This window comes from Petaurus breviceps, unplaced genomic scaffold (assembly GCF_028583685.1).
Source record: "Petaurus breviceps papuanus isolate PSGF00001 unplaced genomic scaffold, PetGlider_PUasm1.0 76, whole genome shotgun sequence".
Taxonomy (NCBI): Eukaryota; Metazoa; Chordata; class Mammalia; order Diprotodontia; family Petauridae; genus Petaurus; species Petaurus breviceps.
Genome location: NW_027186473.1, coordinates 13,716,247 through 13,739,610, shown reverse-complemented (window position 1 = coordinate 13,739,610; position 23,364 = coordinate 13,716,247). Strand labels below are relative to the sequence as shown.

At 34.8% G+C, this 23,364-nt stretch overlaps 2 protein-coding genes across 2 annotated transcripts in view; one reads left to right on the top strand and one right to left on the bottom strand.

Annotated features, from left to right (window-relative positions):
- Window positions 1–23,364, bottom strand: part of PAICS (phosphoribosylaminoimidazole carboxylase and phosphoribosylaminoimidazolesuccinocarboxamide synthase) — a 76,779-nt gene that overhangs the window by 43,848 nt on the left and 9,567 nt on the right. The window contains exons 2-7 of the mRNA XM_069105281.1: window positions 13,760–14,173; window positions 9,753–9,839; window positions 8,397–8,828; window positions 7,125–7,211; window positions 4,543–4,620; window positions 1,476–1,547 (exon numbers count right to left, since the gene is read on the bottom strand). Of these exons, the coding sequence (XP_068961382.1) occupies window positions 1,476–1,547; window positions 4,543–4,620; window positions 7,125–7,211; window positions 8,397–8,828; window positions 9,753–9,839; window positions 13,760–14,147 (1,144 nt within the window). The 5' untranslated portion in view covers window positions 14,148–14,173. The remainder of the gene's footprint in view (window positions 1–1,475; window positions 1,548–4,542; window positions 4,621–7,124; window positions 7,212–8,396; window positions 8,829–9,752; window positions 9,840–13,759; window positions 14,174–23,364) is intronic.
- Window positions 1–23,364, top strand: part of PPAT (phosphoribosyl pyrophosphate amidotransferase) — a 50,475-nt gene that overhangs the window by 18,734 nt on the left and 8,377 nt on the right. The window contains exons 2-8 of the mRNA XM_069105284.1: window positions 15,590–15,659; window positions 16,996–17,202; window positions 19,427–19,539; window positions 19,727–19,872; window positions 20,364–20,436; window positions 21,625–21,776; window positions 22,773–22,900. Of these exons, the coding sequence (XP_068961385.1) occupies window positions 15,590–15,659; window positions 16,996–17,202; window positions 19,427–19,539; window positions 19,727–19,872; window positions 20,364–20,436; window positions 21,625–21,776; window positions 22,773–22,900 (889 nt within the window). The remainder of the gene's footprint in view (window positions 1–15,589; window positions 15,660–16,995; window positions 17,203–19,426; window positions 19,540–19,726; window positions 19,873–20,363; window positions 20,437–21,624; window positions 21,777–22,772; window positions 22,901–23,364) is intronic.

The following is a 23,364-nucleotide window of genomic DNA, read 5'->3' as shown; positions in this document are numbered from 1 at the left end:
GCCTTTCCGTGCTATTTATAAAATTTTTTATAACTTTTTCCTCCCAGGTTTTCAAGTGGCTAAAGACGTTTCTGACACAATTGAAGAAACTAGAAAAAGTTGTGACGTTTCTAGCATTTGGTCTTAGGATATTTTTAATTTGCTGTACTTGCTTCTTTCTACTCCCTAGCATTCAGTCTGTTTAATTCTGGCATTACATATCACCTGTTTTATTTTGTATTTATTTATTTATTTGCCTTTTGTTTTGTTTTTTTTTTGGAGGGCAATTGGGGTTAAGTAACTTGCCCAAGGTTACATGGCTAGTTTTTTTGTGTGTGTGTGGGTGTTAATTGTCTGAGGCTGGAACCAAACTCGGTCCTCCTGACTTGGCCAGGCTGGGTGCTTTTACTCACTGCACCACCTAGCTGCCCCTCTTTTTGGTATTTAAATCCGCATTTTGAATCCCTAACATCTAACCACTTCCTTTGTTTCAAAGAAGGTGTGAACAAAGCTAAACCTTTTATTTCACTTGACTGGTTAGAAGTTGGAATAGATAATTCTTTTGGACAAGTTTTTACATATGCTGGTGTTTCTTTACCAAATAGAGTATATTAAGGAAACATTTTAGTAAATTGACTACAATAGAGAATTTGTCCACTTCCTATATAATTGGAATGTCATTATCTTTTCCTCCTAACCCCTTTCCACCCCCATACCACTATAGAGGGAACATCAGGTTCCCATTCTCTAATACTGTCAATCTAGGAGTTATCCTGGACTCCTCAGTATCTCTTACCAACCGTATCCAAGTTCTCTTGAGGACCTTTTGATTTCCCCTCTGCAGCATCTCTCCTATAGTCCTCCTTCTCTCCAGAGTGCCAGCCACCACTCTAGTGTAGGCCCTCATCAACTCATGCCTTGATGATTGTAATAGCCTGCTGGTAAGTCAGTCGGCCTCAAGTCTCTCCCCACTCTAATCCATCCTCTATTTAGCATTAAAATGATTTTCTTAAAGTGCAGGTTACTCCCCTACTCAATAAATTCCATTGACTCCTTCTTGCCTCTAGGATCAAATATAAGACTGAAATTCAAAACAGGTACTCTTCCATCTTGAGACATGGACCTCCTGGCTATGGGCATTTTCTCTGGCTCTCCCATGCCTGGAAATGTTCTCCATTCCTCCTCTGCCTACTGACTTACTTTGAATCCTACCTAAAATCCCATCTTATTTCCTATTTATCTGTATATAGCTTCTTGTTATGTGTTTGTGTGTGTGTGTATATGTGTGTGTGTATTGTTTCCCTTATCAGTTTGTTATCTCTCCTCAAAGATGGGACTGTCTTTGTCTCTTTTTGTGTCCCTAGCACTTAGCACTCACTGTGCCTGGCACCTAGTAGGCGCTTAAATACATGTTTATTGTTTGGTTGACTGAATAGATCCTGTTTCCCATTGCCAAGATAATATTTTTAATAATTTAATGAAAGCAGATCCTATACCTGGCCCATTTACTTCATCTGTTTCTATTGGGCCACCCAGATCTTCTGAAGTAGTACTTAAGGAGTCTTCATCTGCAAGAAAACAAATGAACAGTGAATCCATTCACAAGTGGTATATTTCATTTCCTCCATTCCGAATCCAAAAGTCCCATTTCAAAGACTATACTGAATAGTCTTTGCAGAAGGGTGAAAATGGTAGTGACAATCTTTACAAGTAGATTGACTTTAACTTCTCCTTTCCTTTTTAACTGGGTATCTAGGCAGTTAAAATTCCAAAGGGAAATAATACTTGTTTTAAGAATTGTCTCTTAGGTGAGAAGCCGGTAGAGACAGTTCTGGTAGAATCTTTGCTGATTGAAAAATACCACCCAGTTCCTACTTGTGACCAAAAGGAGAAAAACCTGGGAAAATCAGGAAAAGAGGAGATTATATAGTTTCTGAGCCAGTACTGACAATGACTTCCAGGTACTCTACATAAAGACCATTCACCCTTACCTTCTTTTTCCGAATTGAAGAAATAGGTCTTTACCCATCTGGCCTCCTGCCTCACATGCTGGTCAAGAGCCTTGAAGGCTTAAGAGTCACAACCCCAGACTGAGGAATTCCCTCTCAGCCTTTTTGCCCCTCTGAGCAGGGTTATAACTGCACCATCTTCTCTTTTTCCCAGAGTCTGGGGAACTCTTGGTTTTCCTTGCTACCATCTTCCAAAGTGGGTGTGGAAGGACCTCAATCTCTTATCTACTCTAACCTTATACCCTAAGGCACACACTTTGGGCTAAGCCATTCCTGCCTCACTTGGCACAGAGGTAAAAGGTATGGACTTTCCTACTATTTTTCAGCAATTAAACTGTAATTTACAGATTTAGGGCATGGAATGTTAAATAACTTTTCTATGATCACTTAGCTGTAATGTGCTAAAGCCAAGGCCTGATTCCAAGGTTTTTTGACCCCAGGCCTAGGTATTTATTATGCTATGTTGCTTTTCTTAATAATTGTCCTATAAACAAAGAAAACAGGTCTGCAACTATTAGAGAAAAAAGTTACATTTATCAAAAGATTGTAAAATATCAAAATACTTTAAAAAAATACAAAGAAAAATATTGTTGGGCACAATATACAGAAGTCTAAAATGAGGAAATTAGACCCCTAAATTGTATTCCAGTGAACAAATGATATTTTTTGAAAACAGTAACATTAATTTCCAACAAAAACAAGACCTGAAGTAATTTGTTAACAGAAATCCACAACTAAAAAGATCTCTAAAAGCAGTAGATGGAGAAATCAAAATGAATGAAAAAATTATTATTTAGAAATGATACTTCAGTGGATCTGAAATCTTATCAGTGTAGGTATTTGCAGTGATTCAGATCACAAGCTGTCCATGCCTGCCTAGCGTTTTGTCAGTCTTGTCCATGTCTTCCAATTAATTTGCCATAGGGAGTCCATAGTATTTGAGGACTTTCTGGAATTCTTCAAGTCTTTATTGTAGCATAAGGTTTGCTTTATCAGTTATTCCTTGATTTCACCATCTGATCAGCTCATTTTTGGTGACCATTTATTTCATTTAAAAAAAAAAATTCCCGCTTTGACGACATCTTTGATGTTGCTTCCCATCCTCAACCTACTCCTCTTCCGAACTTTCCTTTTTTTCTTAAGGATGCCAGAGAGAGACTTTATCCATGTGAGCTATGTGCACAAATTTTGTTAGAAAATGTCAACTCATTGCACATCCTAGCACCCATACTGAGGAGAAACCCTATAAATGTGAACAGTGTGGAAAGGAATATAGATTTCTTTCAGGTTTCTCTAGGCATGAAAGAGAGCACTGAGAAAAGAAACAGAATCTATTTGGTCACTGGGGGAGAAAATTCAAAGATAAATCAAGTTTGAGTATTGTATATATGATGGGAAGAAACTATAAATGTGATAAACGTAATAAAGAATTTAAATGTGAGACAAATTTTTGTATTCATCATAAAATCCACCAATGGGGGAAAAGCATTGAAATGTGATCAGTTATTTACCCTCAAAGCTCATCTCACTAGTCTTCTTTGGGTTTACACTGGAGAGAAGCTCTGTCATGGTTAGTATGGCAGTGGCTTCATTCAGAGAGTAGTCTAAAACATTTCAAAGAATCCAGTCAAGAGAAAAGCCCTGTATACATGATTTGGAAAGACTTTAGCATGTAGTAGACACTGTATAAATGCTTATTCCCTTCTGGAATCTTTCTGGAGAACAACCTAGTAAAAGTTAGAAAAATAAATATACCCTTTAACACAGCTATTCCATTGTTAGGAACATACACTGAAAATTATCAAGAAATAAAACAACAAATAACTATTTCTTCAAGTATGTTCATAGCAGAATTATTTGTAATTGTAAAAAGCTAGAAGCAGCCCAAATGAGAATGGCTGAATAGATTTTGGTACATTTATATAAGGGGATATTATAATGTATTTATATTCAACAAGAAGGAAGAAAATATGGAAAGACTAATACAGAGTGAAAAAAGTAGGAAGGAAAAGAAGAGCAGAATATCTCCTAGCTAGGACCATATGAGAGGAAAAGGAATGAAAAAGGAAGACAAATTTAAGGACGAAAAAATTGCAAAGTTAATTTAAATGATTTTATTAACCATTTTGATTTGTAATCATTAAAAAAAACGTTTCTAGCATTAAAAAATTCTTGCCTGAAGGTTAGAAGACAAATCCAAAAGACTCATGATGGAAAGGGTTATCCATATCCAGAGAAAGAATTACAGAGTCTGAATGCAGATTGAAGCAAATTACTTGCTTTCTCTCTTTTGTGTTTTGTTTTGTTTTGTTCCTTGTTTCTTGTTCACTCCATTGGTTACAATCCTTCTTTACAACTTGACTAATGTTTAATGTGAAGGTATTTGTAGAACCAACCTGTATCTGATTTGTGTGCCACCATGGGAGTGAGGGGGTAGAAGAGAGAGGGGGAGAAAATTTGGAACTCATGGCATTATGGAATTGAATGTTGTCAACTAAAAGTGAATAAATAAATTTTAAAAAATTCTTGCCTGTTATTAGATTTCTGGACTTACCTGTGTCTAAACTTTCTCTTTTTATGTGTGTAACTCTTGGGTCTTCAACTAGTTCAACTTCTTTATCTGGATTTTGAACTAGATAAAAATAAAATCAGTATTGTCAGAATATATGGTATAACAGTGCTTTATGTTCTAAATGTAGCTTAATTTGTATTGTTAAAGTAAAAATCACTTCAATTAAAACTATTTTATGTAACTATGGAGTAGAAAAATGGGCAAATATTCTATTTTAAAGAAACTAAAATTATTTTCAGTTTGACATGAAAGCAGACTAATTTGTTGGCTGTTATTTTGGTCCCATATGATGCTAGAAAAATAGTTGATTCCTAACAGGTAGTTGATAGTAAGCTTTGCGTGAATGATTTTTTATTTTCAATCAGGTGGCTTTCCTCCATAGTAGCATTGGAACTTTAGTGCCCTCTGCTTGCCATATCTTAGAATGTTTTTTACTAAACTGATAAGAGGTTTACTTTTTGAAAAATCTATTTGTAAAAGGGAGGGAAACTAAGATTTTAAAATATAATCTGTTCCTTTTTAAAGGAGTTCTTCTTAGGCTTTAATGTCTCCTGGACCCCCTTGGCAGTTTTGTGAAGCTTAAAGGACACCCTTTTAAATGCATAAAATAAAATACAGAAGGTTACTAAGGAAATCTGTAATTTTGACATAGTTATCAAAATATTTTTTAAAAAAGTTCACAGACTGTTAAAAAATCCTTTTATATAACTGGAAATGTAATTTTATCTGAATATGTCTAGACATTTTTCTGCCCTCTAGACATTTTTCTGCCCTTATTGAAGTATGTCTATCTCATACAGGAGTCAGGTTACCTTTGAGAGATGATTATATTGTTCAATAGAAACTTGCCAGAAGAGCAGACACAGCCCCAAAATGCTACATCAGATTGGAGGGTGAGTTCAGAAGCTGACAGGTAGTTGAGTTTTGTTGAAGCACTGAACAGGAATTTATTATTATTGTTATTTATTATAGTCATTATTAATAATAATTATAGCGGACAGTAGTAGGAATGCCATACATGAGGTGAGCCAAATGAGGTGAGAGTGGAGAAAAATAAGGCAGGGACAAAGAAATGGTAAAGAATAACCTCTTTGTGAGGAGGGAGCATATAACTCCTGCTATTAGTAATCTATTAGTAAGACTAAGACTATTGTAACTAATACAGGTTGTCTTTTTATTTATATAACATGTTTACAACCAGTTTTTTTTGTTTGCTTGTTTTGGGGGTTCACATCAATGATTTCATTAAGAAATTCCCATGATGGATACTCCCTCTACTATGGAAGGGATCATCAAGGTCACCTGATACAGTCCTCGTTTTGCAATTTAGGAACCAGGTAAAGGGAGGTTCTGACCAATACTATACAAATACTGTCAGAGCTGAGATTTGAACCCAACCTAGTCTTAGAGCTGCTTGTTTTCCTGGGGGTTTAGATGACTTGCCCATAGTCTATATAGCTGGTATGGGTGGGTCTCTTGAATCCAGGTATTCCTGACTCCAGAGCATAGATCCCATAGTGCCAGACAGAGCTTCTGTGTCACCTAAGGGATTTGGGTACTTGACCTTTCCTCCTTTTTGGGAAAAGAGGTTTCTACCTTCGTTGTTATTTTATAAACAACAAGGTCCCCTGGCACCAGTTGTCAGGAAAGGACACTTCTTTTTGCTTTCCTTACAGTGTATTAACATCACAGGAAATGACCATATGGGACGGCCAGGTGGCACATTGAGTAAGAGTGTTAGTCCCAGCATCGGGAGACCTGGGATCGGTTCCGGCCTCAGATACTCGGCACTCACACAAAAATAACTGGCTGTGTAACCTTGAGCAAGTTACTTAACCCTGATTGCTTAAAAAAAAAAAAGGAAATGACCATATAAAGCAGAGGTTTTCTGAACTTTTTCAAAATATTTTGAAAAATTTCAATATAATTGGTTTCCTTTGTATATATCTATGTATTTTATTCATTTAAAAAGGTTATTCTGAGAAGAGCTCCAGGATACCAAAGGAACCTATGACAAAAAAGGTTAAGAACCCTAGATATATGGAGGGAGGGAATAGGTGGGATGTTCTTTTGGGTGCTTCACCTATCTGAAAGGAATTATGAATTGTATTTTATGTAAAATTGAAATTTAAAATCCTTTATGATATATATCTAGTAGGGAGTTAAACTTCACATCGCTGTAGAATCTGTTATCTCTTTATGTGCTACCTGTTTCATTCTTTGAATAGAGTATAAGGTAGATTTTATGTATGTAGATCAATGCAATTGAGGGGTATTGAATAAACATAAGGGGGCAGTGAAAGCAATAAGGGAAGAAAAGAAAATTTTGAAAAACCATTCATACATGTTTCATCTGTTGTGTGACAGAGTTAAAATCCTAGTAATTACCTGTGTCTGGGCCTCATTTGCCTTAGATGTTAAATGAGGGGATTGGACTAGATTGGTTAGCCAAAGTGAACTTATTAGCACCTTATTTTGTAATGTTGTTCTTAGAGTTTGTTTTGTTTTTAAAATATCTGTAAATTATATCACAAATTTGGAATTAAAGAGAAAAAAGCTTCTACCTTTATCATGATTTCCTTTTTCAGATGCTTCTTCTAGGTCTTCAGACTTGTTGCTAACTGAATCTTCAACTACATCTCCAGAAATTACTGTATAAACATAACATTAACATATATGTTTATACATTTTATAGAACAATGTTTTCTAAGTCTCAGTTTTTCTCTGATATAAAATGTTGTAGTTATTGTCCTCTATTTATGATTTAATTTTATTTTAAAATTAATTTTAATAATCCTTTGGAAGGGTAAGGGATTTTAAAAAAATATTATGTCATCGTTAATTAACAAGCAAAAATTTCTCCTCCCCCAATTTAAAAGAAAAAAACCAATATTGTAACAAGTGTACACAGTCAAGCAAAACAAATTTTCTTATTGTCCATGTCCAAAATTCACCTCTTTCAGAAAGTTGAGTAGAATGCTTGCCTTATATTTGTATGTTATTTGACCCAAAACTCATCACTGCTTTTCAAAGGTACTGCAACTCTTCCCTGTCCTGTTGAAGCATAGGGGAGGTGTCCCTTTCCACATACCTAGTTTTCAAGAACTTTGCAATTACTTATAATTGAAACCTCTTATTTTGACCCCATAATACATTGTTTCTCAAATTCCTCTCTCATAACCTTTTCTCAGTTTCTGATTTGTCCAACTTAGACCTAGGCACATAGAATCATAGGATTTTGATAATGGAACCTTAAAGATGATTTAGACTTCACTGTGGACATCTTGGTACAGTTGGAAAAATCACCTGATTTAGTAGACCAGCATTTTTGTACCAGTACCAGCACAAACTGAATGACTTTGGGCAAGTCATTTAACTTGTAAACCTGAGTCCCTGTCTAACAGGGACAATAAAAGGCCACTTTACAGAATATTATCATTGTTATTAATGAGGAAGGTGACCTCAGAAATTAGGTGATCTGTTTAAAATCACGTGACTAGTATTATGACATAGACTGGAATTCTAGTCTCTTGAGCAGCAGCAGCAAGCACCACCATGCTGAAGCTGTTTCCTGTCACATCACACTTCCCTATGTGTTCAGCATCTTCCTCACTTGTTTGGTATGAATCTACTTTGCCAGAAACCTTTGTATTTTAGCATTTGGATTAAAAGAATCCTCCCATTTTCAAAGCAGTTTTACTTTTGTCTTAATCCTAATTTACTTGATTAATAACACTTTTTACAAAATCTAATTATTTCACTAATTGTTTCCTTTATATATCTTAAGTGATTTTCACTTTGTATAAAACAAAATATTAACATGCTTTAATACCTACCTCTGTTGTTAATTTCCATTTTTGTATCTGTCTGTTTTGTAGGTCTTTGTCTTCCTTTGTTTTCTAGTTTTTGTGATTGTTGTGTAGTGTGCCCGAGAATAGCATCCAACTCAGTGAAAAATTTCATACTTTTAGTTGTGCCCAAGTCTTGAGAATTTTTTACAATCTTATATTCATGTTTCAGGTTTTTATATTTTGTTCTACACTGCTTCCAGTCTCTGTCTATACCAAATTTCTGAAGTTGGGCAGCAATTTGTTCAAATATTCTTTTATTTCTCAAGGTTCCCTCAAGTTGTTTTTGAATGTTTTTGTCTGACCAAATGCCTATTAGAGCCCTGACTTCATTTATAGTCCAATGTTTTCCTCCTTCATTTGCTACACTTGGAATAAATGTTGGATTATTAGAAGAATCCAGTAGGGATGTTGGTTTACCTGTATCATGTGGGATAAAAAAAGGGGAAGAAAGAAGAAATTGAGTAAGGACAATATTTTTGTTTCAAAGTAGATGTCTTAATATTTTCCCCAAAAAATGATAAGGGAAGAGTAGTAACCATTAACTGGCAAAGCTGTTCATTATCATATGACTGAATTTATTAACATAGTTGAGGATGATGTCCAGCATTTTGTCCTAAGTTTTCTTCACTATCATCTCAGTCTTCTGCCTTTATAGCTGAGACTCATTGTCTTTTCTGGAACAGATGAATACACATCTTTGATACATGTGTTATTTGTAGGAAAATATTTACATTATTGCTTAAGGAAGTATCTTACTAAACCTAATTCTTACAACCCATTCCTTCTGACCTTTTCCTTCTAGGTTTTTACCTTTGGGAAGCCACAGAAGTTCTATAATCTGATTTCCCTGCTCCCAAGGTGGAGAAATTCAGGGCCTTTATTCCTAGAAGGCTATAAAAATGGATTTGAATCCTTTTTTCCCTTTCCTCTTTATAACTCTACCCCTTAAAACAATTAGTGCCTTTCTTATACAAAAAATAGCTTTAAATGGTTATTGAAAAAGTAATTGTTATTTAAAGAATAACTTCAATTCCAGATGATTATTAATTAAGGCTAAAGAATCACTTGTTTTGGAATGTCCTTTTCTTTTTTCTGTTTAAGGTAAAGGAAGGGGGAGCATAGGGTAGAACCTTAATCCTTGATATCTTTAGCCTTTATATTATGGAGAAAAGGGGAATTCTTTCTACTCTTAGCCCTAATATTGAAAATAGAGAAATTATTTTCTCCACTTCTGGTTAGAAAGTTCCTTTATCCTGTTTTCAGACTTAAGTTCTCTCACTGTCTTTTCCATTGTCTTTTTTTGGGGGAGGCGGGGGGAGGAGGGTTTCCACCATACTATACCTAGTTCCATTGGTCTGACATGAGAAATATAAAGTAAAGGATCCTTTGGAATATCTTCATCATCTTCTAGTGCAACTGCTATTTCACCTGAAGGAAGAACAAAGTTTCCATTTGGCAATAGAGAAAATAAGGAATAGTACATTTGAATGTATTACACCTGTGAATAGATAGTGCTAAAAGTAGATGTTAGTGATTTGGGCTAGGTTTAAAAGCAACTATATGGTATCATAAATTTTTAATAGGTATATTTTACAAATGCAACAGTATAGTGTAGCAAATTTAATTAAATATGATAAGTTATTTAATATTTAGAGCAATTCATTAGTTGCCTTCCATCAACACTGCAATTGTGACTAGTCCTCCAGTACAAAGGAAAGACCCAGAACTGGACAGTCCTATGGTGTTTTTGGGCTTTGCACAGTTTAATATCAGTTTTCTGCTAGTATCTTAATTCATGAAGTATATAAATTTTGAAGAAGTGTGCAAACCAAGTTTTATTTTAATTGCCTTAAGGATTCATATTTTTAAAGGAACTCTGTGTCAATGTCTTTGTAGTAGTGCCCTAATTTTGATTGTTGTGTGATATGACTTTTAATAAAGTATGGCACAGATGTGAATTAATTCATTTATCAGGGAGGGTGATGCTATATTACCAAAGCAAATTGACAGAAACTAAAGGACCAAACAGTTCTAGGGATTTCATTAAATTGGCATTTGAAGTTGAATCATATGCAGTGAAGGTATTTGGTGTTTAATTTTTTTTTTAATGACTGTTGTGATTCCATTGGTTGAAAGTCTTTAGTTAATGCAAATTATTAGTAACTGCAACTTAAAGTCTTAGAGTTACTGGGGCACTGAGAGGTTATGTGACTAGCCAGTATGTCTCAGAAGCCAAAATAAAGGTGGGGCATTTATTTTCATTTATTTGTTTCACCTCATGTTTGAATTATATCCGTAGTGTAGATATTATTCGGTTGGCATTTTTTCATTGCTTTGTTCCTGGAAAAAGTTTCAATTACTGAATGTTTGATCTCATTGGCCATTTGTTAGACAGCTAACATTGCCAGTTGAATATAATAGCAATGTATAGATAAAAGTAGTTATCAGTGAGTACTTGGTGTGAACTAAAATGGTTTATGAGAGTAGATAGCTACTGAATATCATCTTTATTTGGGAACATCATTATACTATGGAGGAAGACTTTGTCGGCTAATTACCTTTTTCTTATTGATTACTTACTGAAAAATGAAAAAATATTGTTCATTGCAGATAGAATTTAACCTAGGAAATAGTATTGTTTATTTAGCATTTTTTAGAGAGCTACCAAGTATTCTGTTCTATCTTATGCAACCTTTTACAAATAAATACATGAGGTATAATTTGATACCTTCTCCCTAGCATATTTCTCTTATCACACACTCTAATTCTTAGTTTGAAGTAAAAAACCTTTCTTCAAGGATTTGTCCCAACTTCTTCCCTTGCCTTGCCTTGCCTTATATTTGCACCCTGGTCCTGTTGACTTTGGCCAACTGCTATCATCTGTTCTTAATAAACATAGACATTCTATTGTTATCAGTTAACATTTTGGACAAGTCTACACTCTTGAGCTCTTGCTTCACTTTTCCAAATGTGGTAGAAGAGGAAAACAAACTGGTTTATAGCAGTGAGATGACCCTGGGCATCAAGTTCTTTTCCCATTAAAAAAAATTCTCTCTGAGTTGAAAGGGAAAGACACTGATGGTCACTTAGAATAACAATGGTCAAACTTTGCACTAGTTGTAGAAGCTGGGTTGTTCTTAGTGACTGAGCAGTTGTGAAATGATTTTTAATAACAGCTTGCCCTAATTTCTTGTGCAATATAAAAGCATTATATAGAAATCAGATCAAGATTTTGAACAGATCTAAACCAATTTCAAAATGTCACTGTCAAAAAGATTGCTTTAAAAAGGCAGTTGTATAGAGAATGTCATTAATGTGAATCACATTCACTCATCCTCATAAAAATTTAAGCATTGAACATTGTTGAGTCTTTTAGAACCTGCCCTTGAAAGAGGAGAAAATATGAACATCACCTAGAAAAGAAAAGGTAATGGATTCTGACTCAAACCCTCTTTGGTCAACAAAGGCACTTTACGATCCTCCTTATACCTTGCCTGAAAGCTCCAATTCCTTGATCCTTTTCTCACAAAAGTAAATGAAATCATACCCATAGAACAACTGTAACACATTATCCTCATCTTAATGTATTGCATTGTTCCTCTTTTCATGGATAGTACTAAATGCCTTCCCCAGTTAGTTATTCCCCTCTCCAAACAGGTACTTTTGGATCCAGTTGCTGTGCCCATAATGGTCTTGACACCTCAAAAAACATGCCCAGCCTTTCAGAGCCACCCTCTTTTGAAAAAGGAGGGAAAAAGGGAAAAGGAGCATAAAAATTGTGGTCACTCACTACTTCTCAACAGTAGAAGCTCTGAGTGAGGCTAATTGGGTCACAGTGGCCCAGAGATTTTCTAAATGATAACCCTTTGCAAAGAAGAATCCTCCCCCTAATAGAAGGGTCATATCCTCTGTAGAGCATCCATCCTCATTCCTCTCTTCCCTTTATTACTGTTTCCCTCCTTGCTCACCAATATCCTCAGGAAAGTTCTTAGGATGAGAAAGAGAAACTAGGAAGGGGGAGAAATAGTCCTTGCTGGGAAGGAGCTGCCCCATTGTGGTTTGCTGAGACTTGTGAAGTCAAATGACTGGGGTGCTTAGAAATGGTTTAGTATGTCACTGTCAAAAAAGATTTCTTTAAAAATGCAATTGTTTAAAGGATGTCATTAATGTGGATCACTTTCACTCATCTTCATAGAAATTTAGTTGGGGGCTGGGTAGGAAAAAAAAGGGTACATGATCGTCCACAAGTAGCTCTACATGTATTGGATTGATTTGTCATTATCAACAAAGACAGTGTATGTGAATAAAGCAAATACCCTATAAATGTTAGCTTCCACAGTTGTTATTAAATACTGGCTTATGAATTCATGTATCACGACTTGATTTTTTTTTCTCTTTGCCTACTGCCGTCTTTTATATAATATGAAGTTGATGGTTAATGTACTTGTGCATAAATGTTCCTTGAATAGGTATGGGGAGAGAGGGAATCCAATTTACTAGTACCCCAAGCAGTGCAGGACAAAGTACCTCTCATTTTTTACCCTCCCTTATTTTGCCTCATTTCTAAATCACACTTTCAGTACTACAGTAAATAGTGGAAAGTTGATTTTTGTCCTTGGTTCGCAAAGAGGACCATGACATCAGGTAGTTGATGCCACAACTTCCAAGTGAATTGGATTTAAGTGAGGGACAGCTGTGCAAAGTCACCAGCCTCACTTTCTTCTCCAGAGCCATCTGGGTCCAGTGGCAAGATATAGATCAGAATGACCAACCAGAGGTGGCCCCCAGTGGAAAGAACAGTAAATGGTGAATAACATTGTGTAGTTTCATAATAGCTTTATTGATTAACTTAAGCTAATTAAGATAAAAATCTCAAAGTAGAACTGTTTCAGTTAGTAGAAGCCTTAGAAAAATCTAAAATCAGGAGTTGTAACCCCCTCTCATTTTGTGGATGATTAAACAGGGACCCAAATAGAAGTCCATTGCTTTGGAAAAAACAAACTCTTAATTTTGAGTTGTGGAAAAATAGAATTTAACAATTTGTTTTTGTAGCTTTTTGATAAGCCAGAAAAAAAATGATGTGACTAATTCAGGGTTCAATTCAGAATTTTAAATGATAGACATTTCTACCATGATCAAGGAGCAGTTAGTGTCATTTAAATGAGGTTATGCTGTTTTTACAGATTATCATGGTGCATTTTATATGCAAAGCATAAATTAGATATTGGATTTTTAAATGTTTCTCCTCTTGCTTCTATGCTATGTATGTATAACATGTACTTAAAGCTCTGCATTCTAGTAGTTCATTATTAGAAATAAAACATAGGAAGAAGATTTCTATTTTTTACCTCTGGTGTTTTCTGGGGCTGTACTTATGTCCAGCTGGGTCTCAGTTGCCAGGTACCTGCTGTCTTCATCCTCTGTTAATTGTGAGACAGGTTCATATTGTAATATTGCATCCAGTTCACGAAAGAACTTCATAGTTTTAGAGATATCCCCAGAGTTGTGAGCATATTTAACTGTCCTGTATTCATACTTCAGATTTTTATACTTTGCCCGGCACTGTTTCCAGTCTCTGAAAATGCCTTTTTCCTGAAGTCTTTTGGCGATGTAGATGAATATTCCTTTATTTCTTAGTGTTCCGTAAAGTTGCTTCCTTATATTTTTTTCTGACCAGACAGTTAGCAAAGCTTTAACCTCCTCTTCAGTCCAGTGCTTTCCTGCTCCACTCTCCATGTTGAAAGTGACCTGGAAATGATTCACTATTTCTAGCCAAGATTTTGTTTCCTAGGAAACCAGACGACTGGTTGTCAATAAGCTCTACAGAGCTGAAAGGATCTAGTTTAACTGGTTCAAGCTGCCTGAAGGGTGTAACTTGAGAAACTGCCAAATAAACAGGCTTTGTGATTAAGGAGCGAAGATCTAAGTGATTATTCTTCTTCTGGGCATCTGCAAGAGGGATAACCTACACTCCATAAAAAAAGAAAGACAAGCATTAAATTAAAAAAATTTTTTATTAGCTCTTTCTTACATATTATACTGTTTTACCCAATAAGATTTATTAAAATCCTAAAAGATGAAGTAAAAGGCAACTTTACTGATCCCAGTGATACCAGTTTGGCCTAATGACTTTAACATACCAATTTTCTGTAACTGATATACTAAGGAGATAAATATGTACATCTGTGTAGTGCTTTATAATTTGCAGAATGTTTTGCTCACAGCCCTGTGGTGATGTAAGTAGTGTAGATATTATCCCAATCTTGACAGATAAAGAAACCAATAGTCATAGACATTAAGGTGACTTATCCACAACCCTACATTATCTTGAGCCACAAGTCTTTACTAAAGACTCTATCCAGTACTCTTTCCGGTATACCATGATCGAAAAGACAACTGGTAATTTTAGCCTATGTTAATTATAACTAAGGAAGCAGTTAGAGATAGTTGGTGGGAAGTATTCAATTAAATATTTAACAGAAGAAGCTGAGTAATTACATTTGGAAAATAAACAGATCTGAATGCTAATCAACCAACTTTTCAATAAATTGAGCCTTCTGTCAGACTGAATTAATACGGTCAAAAGAGTCAAGTTGGTTTTATGTGGTGGACACAACCTTTTTTCTATTGTCATTTAAATATTTGTTAAGATCCTACTATGTAGAAGGTATTATGTAAGCCCTTGTGCTAGGGAATAGAGAGATGAAAAACCAGATTCTCAGGCTCTCACAAGGAGATTACAGAAGGGCTGTGACTTTTATATAGGCAAGTCTAATAGGGTTAAAGAAGAATTCCAGAGAAAGTGCTCCAGGAAAATAGAGGTGGTACACTTGGGAAGAGATTGCAGGTCTAGATTGGGGAATAGCTAGTTAATGTGGTTGGGCTGGCAGGAAGAGTACAGGAAGGTAAGGGGTATGAAATAAGGCTAGAAACTTGTTAGAGCCTTGGAGAGCTGAACAAAGCCAAGCTAAGGAGTCTCTAGTTTATTCTTTAGGCAATAGAAAGTCTCTGAAGGTTTTTGAGCAGGGCAATAAAATGGTATAATGTAATACATACTCAGACATATACATCACATATATATTTAAATATAGTGTGATTATATAATTGTGTATGTGTGTATTCAACAAAAGTTTATCAAGTAGGTAGTTTGAACAGTAATGCCTTTTCTGTATTTACAGGGGTCAGGAGAGTGCTGGAATTGTGACAAGTGATGGATATGGTTTAATGCCAACAATTCGAACCCATAAGGTAATGTTCATTTTCATATTTCCTGGTTGTCATTAAAACAAGTTTTATTTTTATTTTAAATTTTTATCTGTTTATATTTTATTTTATTAAAAACACAGTTTATGGAAACATTTAAATAAGTATGCAAAAAGAAGTAATGGGATTTTAAAATTGCTGTGTCTATTTTCATGTGCCACTATTCATAAAAGCGGCAAGTATTCATTTATGTTGGGAAATTGTGGTGTTATTTGAATTTAAATGTCTGTAGTATCTCTCTCAAAGTGAGGAGATAGACCTTTAAGAAACTAATGTTAGGCTTAAGAATTTTCCTGTTTTGGTTACTTAGGCCCAAAGTGAATTAGAGCCGAAATGTTTATCATATTGCCTCCAAAGAGCTTTGTTTCTCCTGTTGTTTTGATTGTCCTATTTTCTCTCACTTAGGAGAGGGTAAGAAATCATGCCCATACCAAGTATAAGAGTTTTGATCTCTTTATTTCTCATTGACTTATCTGGAAATATAGATGAATTAATAAGTGTGATGAGCATTCTTTGTTCTGATACTCTTTATGGGGAAATTTACTCATAGCAAGTTTTGATTCTTTTTGTATAAGGAATTATTTGACAGGTTATTGGTTGAGAATACTCAGAATGCTAATGTCATAGAAGGAGGTAGGAGATTTGTTAGTGGTGTCATCTAGCCCAGGGAAGTTTACTGACTTTTCCCAGGTCATGTAGGCAGTGAATAGCAGAGCTAGAATTCTAACCCTGACTCCATATTCACTGTTGTTTAGCTATTTCCTAAAGAACCTGCTTTTGCCTCCAGGTGTGCAAGTGTGTGTAGCTGGCAGCGGTCAGGGAAAATCAACATAGTTTTAATTGTTAACATATCCATGGCATAATTTTGGTTTACTATGAGAAGAATATATTAAACCAAGAGGTTATTCTTCTAGTTCTCTGAATGTTTGTTTCTGTGATTTTCAAAATAAATTAAAAAGTTTGTTTTGCTCTTTTTCAGTCAGAAGTTTCAAGTTTATTTGTAGCTAGTTTTTGATAGTATTCAGTGCCATTTTTTGTTCTATTGTTATTTTAGAAAATAACTTTTTGTCAGTATATTTCAGAAATAGAAATAAAGAATAAGTGATTTGCCAAGTTAGCATTGAGATTTAGCACTCTTGAGTCTATTGTTTAACTGAGGGCAAGAACCGTTTTTGTTTTTATCATTTTGTTCCTAGCACAGTCCCTTGGTACAGTACTATAAATTAATGATACTTAAATTCTTCTTGGCTTGAATTAAATAACTGACCATCTTAGTAGTCTATTTTCCTTTAAATTAATCAATTTACATTTATTTTACAAGGGATTGGGTCTTGTAAACCATGTATTTACTGAAGATAATTTGAAGAAGCTATATGTTTCAAACCTTGGAATTGGTCACACAAGGTATGCCACCACAGGGAACTGTGAATTAGAGAACTGTCAACCCTTTGTTGTTGAAACACTCCATGGGAAGATTGCTGTGGCACATAATGGAGAATTAATCAACTCTGTCCATCTGAGGAGAAAGGTAAGTATTCTCAGTGAGTGCTTTTTTGAGGGCTCAGAGTGGTGAATTTTATGATTAAGTTGGGAAAGTATGTTGTTGCAATATTAGCCATCTCTGCTTAGAGAACATTAAAGATAATTCGATAAGAAATGTTTTTTACATGGGTCATATAAATAGAGAGGAATTTTCTGAGATATGAAGGACTCTTCAGCTGCATCCTTTTCTCTCTCCCTCCACTATTTCCATACTCAAAACATAAGAAATAGAAAATACAATATAAAGTCAAGAAATTAAACAATCTTAGACTGTTTAAAACACAAGGCCTGGGAACATGGGTAAAAAGAAAGATAATTCATTTTTCTACCTTGTCTTTATTATTCAACCTTGGAGATTTCCTCAAGACTTAGTTTCTCAGCTCTCTTCCTTGATCTCTTCAGTGCTAATTCAGTATCACATCTTCAACAACTCCCACTATACAGATGGCACCCAGAGTTGTATCTTCAGTTCAGACTTTTCACCTTACTATCACATAAGAATGTCAATGTATGCTAGGGAATTGTATGTTAGATACTTGGATGCCAACTAAGATCTCACATTCAACATTTTCAAAGTCAAATTAACTCAACAAAAACAAAAACAAAACTTGTTCCTCTTCTCAATTGACTTATTTCTGCTAATTGCTACATTCTTTATCCCTCTTTCTCTTAAATCTCTCAGGCTCAAAAATCTTGATTTAGCTTTGACACCTTTTCCTTTTTCTTTCATAGCCAATCAAAAATATCTTCATATGACCAAATTTATTTTGCCATGTTTATCTCCCACTAATTCTTCTATTTTATGCTAATTCCTTTTACTTTAGCCAGACCAGGATGATATATAGCCAGACCTTTGAACAAGCTATGGTTATTTCTGCTTATCCTTTTATTTATGCTCTTCATACCATCTTCCATTCTGCCTGTTTTAGTCCTGCCCATTGCATGTCCCATATCTTTTAAGAATTTTTTTTTGTGATTTGAATAGTCAATAAAAAAACATTTCTCTATACAAAGAATAAGAGTGTTGTATAAGAAATTGTGGCTTTTTATTACATATTGTTTGCTTTGGTACAGTGGAAGGAGAACTAATTAGTCAGTGAGTGGGATCAGGGACCAGTGAGAAGTCAGATCTTCACCATTGTTGGGTTACTTCTCCCAAGGCCTCAGTTTCCTCCACTGTAAAATAAGTGGATTGGGATAAATTGCTTTTAGAATCCCTTCTAGCTGCCATCTGTAATTCAACACATTCAACAAAATGGTGACAAAAGTTGGTTTGTGTCCTCGCCTGTACTTTTATTTCCTTCTGCTTTTAAAAATAAGTTTTGTCAATGCTCCCATTCTTCATATTTCTCACTACCCACTGGTGTCAACACTCTAATGGAAGCTCCCCTGTATAATCAATGCATTGACCATGTGTCCCTGTTTCATTTTGTATCTCCACTTCCTTACCTCTCTCCTTAGAGGGAAAACATGCTTCATCATTATTCTGTAAGAATCATTATTGTTCACAGGTTGGATCAGAATTCTTGGGTCTTTAGGAGTTGTTTTCCATCACGTTGTTGTTGTCATCAAATTGTGTTCTGGACTTGCTCATTTTACATGCATCAGTTTGTATTGGTTTTCCCATGTAGTCTATCATTTGTCATCTCCCCTGGTATAGTAATACTCCATTACATTCATGCACCACAGTTTGTTCAGTGAGCAGTGCACGTAGTATGCCTACCCTCCCATAACCTTTCCTGCAGGTGCCATTTTCTTTTATCATCTTTGGTGAATTTTGAGGTAGGAACTGAGTTTTCAAGCCTCATATCTCCCTGGAAGTCTTCTATTACTAATCAAGTCCATGCTAATGTTGGCCAAAAGTGCTATGGTGCTCCTTTCTGTACTATTTATTTGAGTACTCAATTCTATCCTGTTAAAATATTTCATACCTTTGTCTTTTATATCCAGGTCTACATTAACCTAGAGGTAACAACTTTTTTGTAGTTATGTCCCTCTATAGTACTAGCTGCTTGATAAATATTTGTGGTCAATTTAATACCTTTCCCTTTGGTATCTGTAGTTACATTTGGATAAAGTGTTACTATTCCTAAATAACTTGTGATGATACATTGATATAATTTCTTCCATTAACATCATAAAGACCAGTAGATCTTAAAGTTTTAGCTAATTGTTAATTCCTTCTTTTCCCTTTCCCCCTTTTAAAATAGCTTCTGCGTCATGGTGTTGGATTGTCAACAAGTTCTGACAGTGAAATGATCACCCAGTTGCTGGCATATACACCTCCACATGAAAGAGATGACAGCCCTGACTGGGTAGCAAGGTATTTGTAAAAGTAAAATGAATCAACAGGACTAAAAAACATTGCTTTGAGCTATATCTGTTATTGAGATCTATTTATTTATATATGTAGATATTTATATATAATATATATACACACATATATACATATACACAATATACATATATAAGTTTTGGTATAGGCATAATTTAAATTTGTTTCATTTCAGAATTAAAAATTTAATGAAGGAAGCTCCTACATCATACTCATTACTTATTATGCACAGAGATGTTATTTACGCAGTAAGAGATCCTTATGGAAATCGTCCCCTGTGTATTGGACGTCTTATTCCTGTGTCCGATATAAATGGAAGAGGTAAAATTCCATGGAATAAAGAGAAATTATCTAAAATTGAAAAAGAAATCTAGAGCAGTTACTTTGAAGTGCCAGAAGGTAAAGCATGCTACTTTAATCAGTGGGTGGTTTGATAGCTTCTACCCCAGTGACTTCCTGTCAGTAGTCTATGGATTTGTTCCTTTTATTTACTCATCTGCCATTTCAGAGTAGAAAATGCAAAACTAAATCTTCAGCTGATATATAGCATTTTTCTAGTTCTGAAATATCACTTTATTTTTTTTCTCTTGGCAAATGTTGATTGACTCTAGCAAATCATAGTATTAGAAGGGAACTTAAGGGATCATTTCATTTTTCATCTGTCCCAAACCAAATAAGAAGCTGTATAGACCTTGAGGTAATGGAAATGGAAATTCTATACCTTGCATGGTTTGTTCATTAATTAACCAGCCTAAGTCTTTAAGTAGTAATTTTGTTATACTTGAAAAGATTTTTTTTTTTATCTTTTATAGGAAGAAATAATTCTGAAACTGAAGGATGGGTAGTATCTTCTGAATCCTGCAGTTTTTTATCTATTGGTGCAGTGTAAGTCCTTTATAATGTTGTAAATGTTAATATCTTTAATGATAGTTGAGTTGCTAATGAGAACTTTAGGGATCATAAATTTATACCTGGATTGGCCTTAAAGGTCATCTGATTCTAACCCCTCATTTTATAGGTAAGGACACTGAAACCTAGAGGGGATTAAGCAATATGCTAAAGGTCACAGAGAGGTAGTAAGTGGCAGAAGCAGTTTTTTTGAACACAAATCTTCTGAGTCCAAATCCAGTTCACTTAAAAAAATATTTATAGGAGTATTTGCAGGAAAATATTTAATGTGGTAAAACATTCCTAATTTCCAATAGCAGGTTCTTTTTAAAACAGACTTTCAATTTTCTATTCATTCATTGATTTATTTTTAGTTTTCGCCATTCACTTCCATAAGATTTTGAGTTCCAAATTTTCTCCCCATTCCCTCCCTCCCCCTGCCCCAGGATGGTATGCAATCTGATACAGGCAGATTCTACATATATAATTCATATTAAACATAATTTCACATTAGTCATATTGTAAAGAGGAATTGAACCAATGGGAGAAACCACAAGAAAGAAATTAAAAAAGAGAGAGCAAATGGCATGCTTCAATCTGCATTTAGACTCCATAGTTCTTTTTCTGGATGTGGATAACATTTTCCATCATGAGTCATTTGGAGTTGTCTTAGATCCTTGCATTGCTAAGCAGAAATAAGTCTATCAGAGTTAGACTTTCAATTTTTTAAGAAGTACCTCATTAATAAATTAAGAATACTTGTAAATAATTTGGAAGAAGCTTCCTTTTGGTGTCCCATTTGAATAAATACCTTTAGTCTCTGCATTGCCATTGTTTTCTTTTGAATTAATCAATCAGCAAATATATATTAAGTATATACTATAGGCCAGACTCTGTGGAAGGCCCAGAGATTACAAGTACAAAGATCTCTACTATCACTAATCTTACATTCTAATGGAGGGAGCAGAAAGAGTTGTAGCATAAATACAAAGAAAATAAATACATATGTTTTTTGCATGCAGAATAGTTAAATACAGCTTAATTTAGGTAAAACTATACTTTGAGTAGTAACTCATGATACTATCCTATTGTAGATATGTTATACATTTTTAGAGTAGTCAATATTGGTTTTTAGGACTGTCATTTTTAAAGAAAAATTTTACTTATGTTGTTTTCCCTTCCAAGGTATTATCGTGAAGTTTTGCCAGGAGAAATTGTGAAAATATCCAGACGTGGCGTTCAGACTCTTGATACTGTGCCACGGTCTGGAGGCGATCCAGTGGCTTTCTGCATCTTTGAATATGTTTATTTTGCAAGACCGGATAGTATGTTTGAAGGCAAGAAACATTGTGCTTTCATTATTTAAGTTATATAGTTATCTTATTAGATATCTACTACAAGAAATTGTCTAAACCTTCAGCTAAGTTTCTTGTCTTATCTTGTCTTGCCTGTTTCTCTGTCTTTCTCATTCTTCATTGTGAGTCTATTACTTCACTGGCAGGAGGTAGTTAGCATTCTTCACCTGTCTCCTATATAATTGCTATTGATCATTGCCATTGATAAGAATTCTTAACTCTTATAAAATCTTTTTCTTTACAATTTTGTTTTTATTGCATAAATTATGTTGTCACTTCACTCTAAAGTTTTACAAGTTTTTCCAAGTTTTGCTGAAAATGTCCCTTTAATCATTTCTTAAGGTAATATTCCATTGTTCACTGATAAATTGTTCAGCCATTCCCTAGTTAATGGTCACTGTGTTAGTTTCCCTTTCTTTGCCACTACAAGAATGACTATAACTACTTTGCTACAATTGGATCCTTTTCATCTTTCTTTAATCTCTTTGGGGTTTAGGCCTAGTATTGTTATTGCTGGGTCAGAGGACACTTTAGTGACTTTTGGTGCATCATTCCAAATTGATTCCCAGAATGGCTGCAGCTGTTGTCATTGTTAGAATTCAAAAGTCAATCCAACCTCTGTTCCTCTCCTTGGCACCTCTGCAAACCCCAGTGGAGTTCTAAAGGCCATATAGTTTGATTTTTTATAAAAGTACTAAAGCTCTATGGTCTGAAACATACAAAACATACAAGTTAAAATCATTATAGCTCTTTTTATGATCTTTTCCTGTCATTCAGCTTTTAGATTTGTTTTCTTTGGTAGGGGTTATAGATCTAGCATTCTCATTAAAGATGTGGTAGGTTAAGTATTATACCAAAACATTTTTGTTTTGTTTTTCTTTTGGCTTTCATAACATTTTGTAAGGAATGATGTCCACTATCATTATTAGATTGCATGAAGTATTAATGGTCAGAACAATTCTCTTTTAATCATACCAGGTCAGATGGTATACACAGTTAGGCATCGTTGTGGTCAGCAGCTGGCAATTGAAGCTCCTGTGGATGCAGACTTGGTTAGCACTGTTCCTGAATCAGCCACACCAGCAGCACTTGGTTATGCAGGAAAGGTATTTTTTCTTAGTTTTTTATCCAATTGGTGACTCTAATGGCAATTACATAAAAGAACCTAGTGATGCTTTGTTTTAGGGGTAGTTAAGGAAAGAAAGGTTTCTGAGAGTGGGACCTAATGTTAGTCATTACCTTCTTTAGGAGGTTCTGAAATGTTTTTCAGTCCAGAAGTAATTATAAACTTGCCAAGCTTACTTTAGATTGCTGTATTTTAAAGAAATATTGTCTTCATGAGTAAATGTTTCAAATGCTATATTCTCAGTAAGAGTTTTTCTGTTTTGAAACCTAATGTTACAAGTGTTGTAGGAGTATTCCAGTAGGGTACCAAAGGTTCTCTTCTTGACCCTGTGGTTTTGAGTATTTTATTCAGTAATTTAGACAAAGGTATAGGTGGCATGTTCACCAGATTTTCAGATTGCACAAATCTGTGAGTGATAGCTAACACATTGAATGTCAGAGGCAG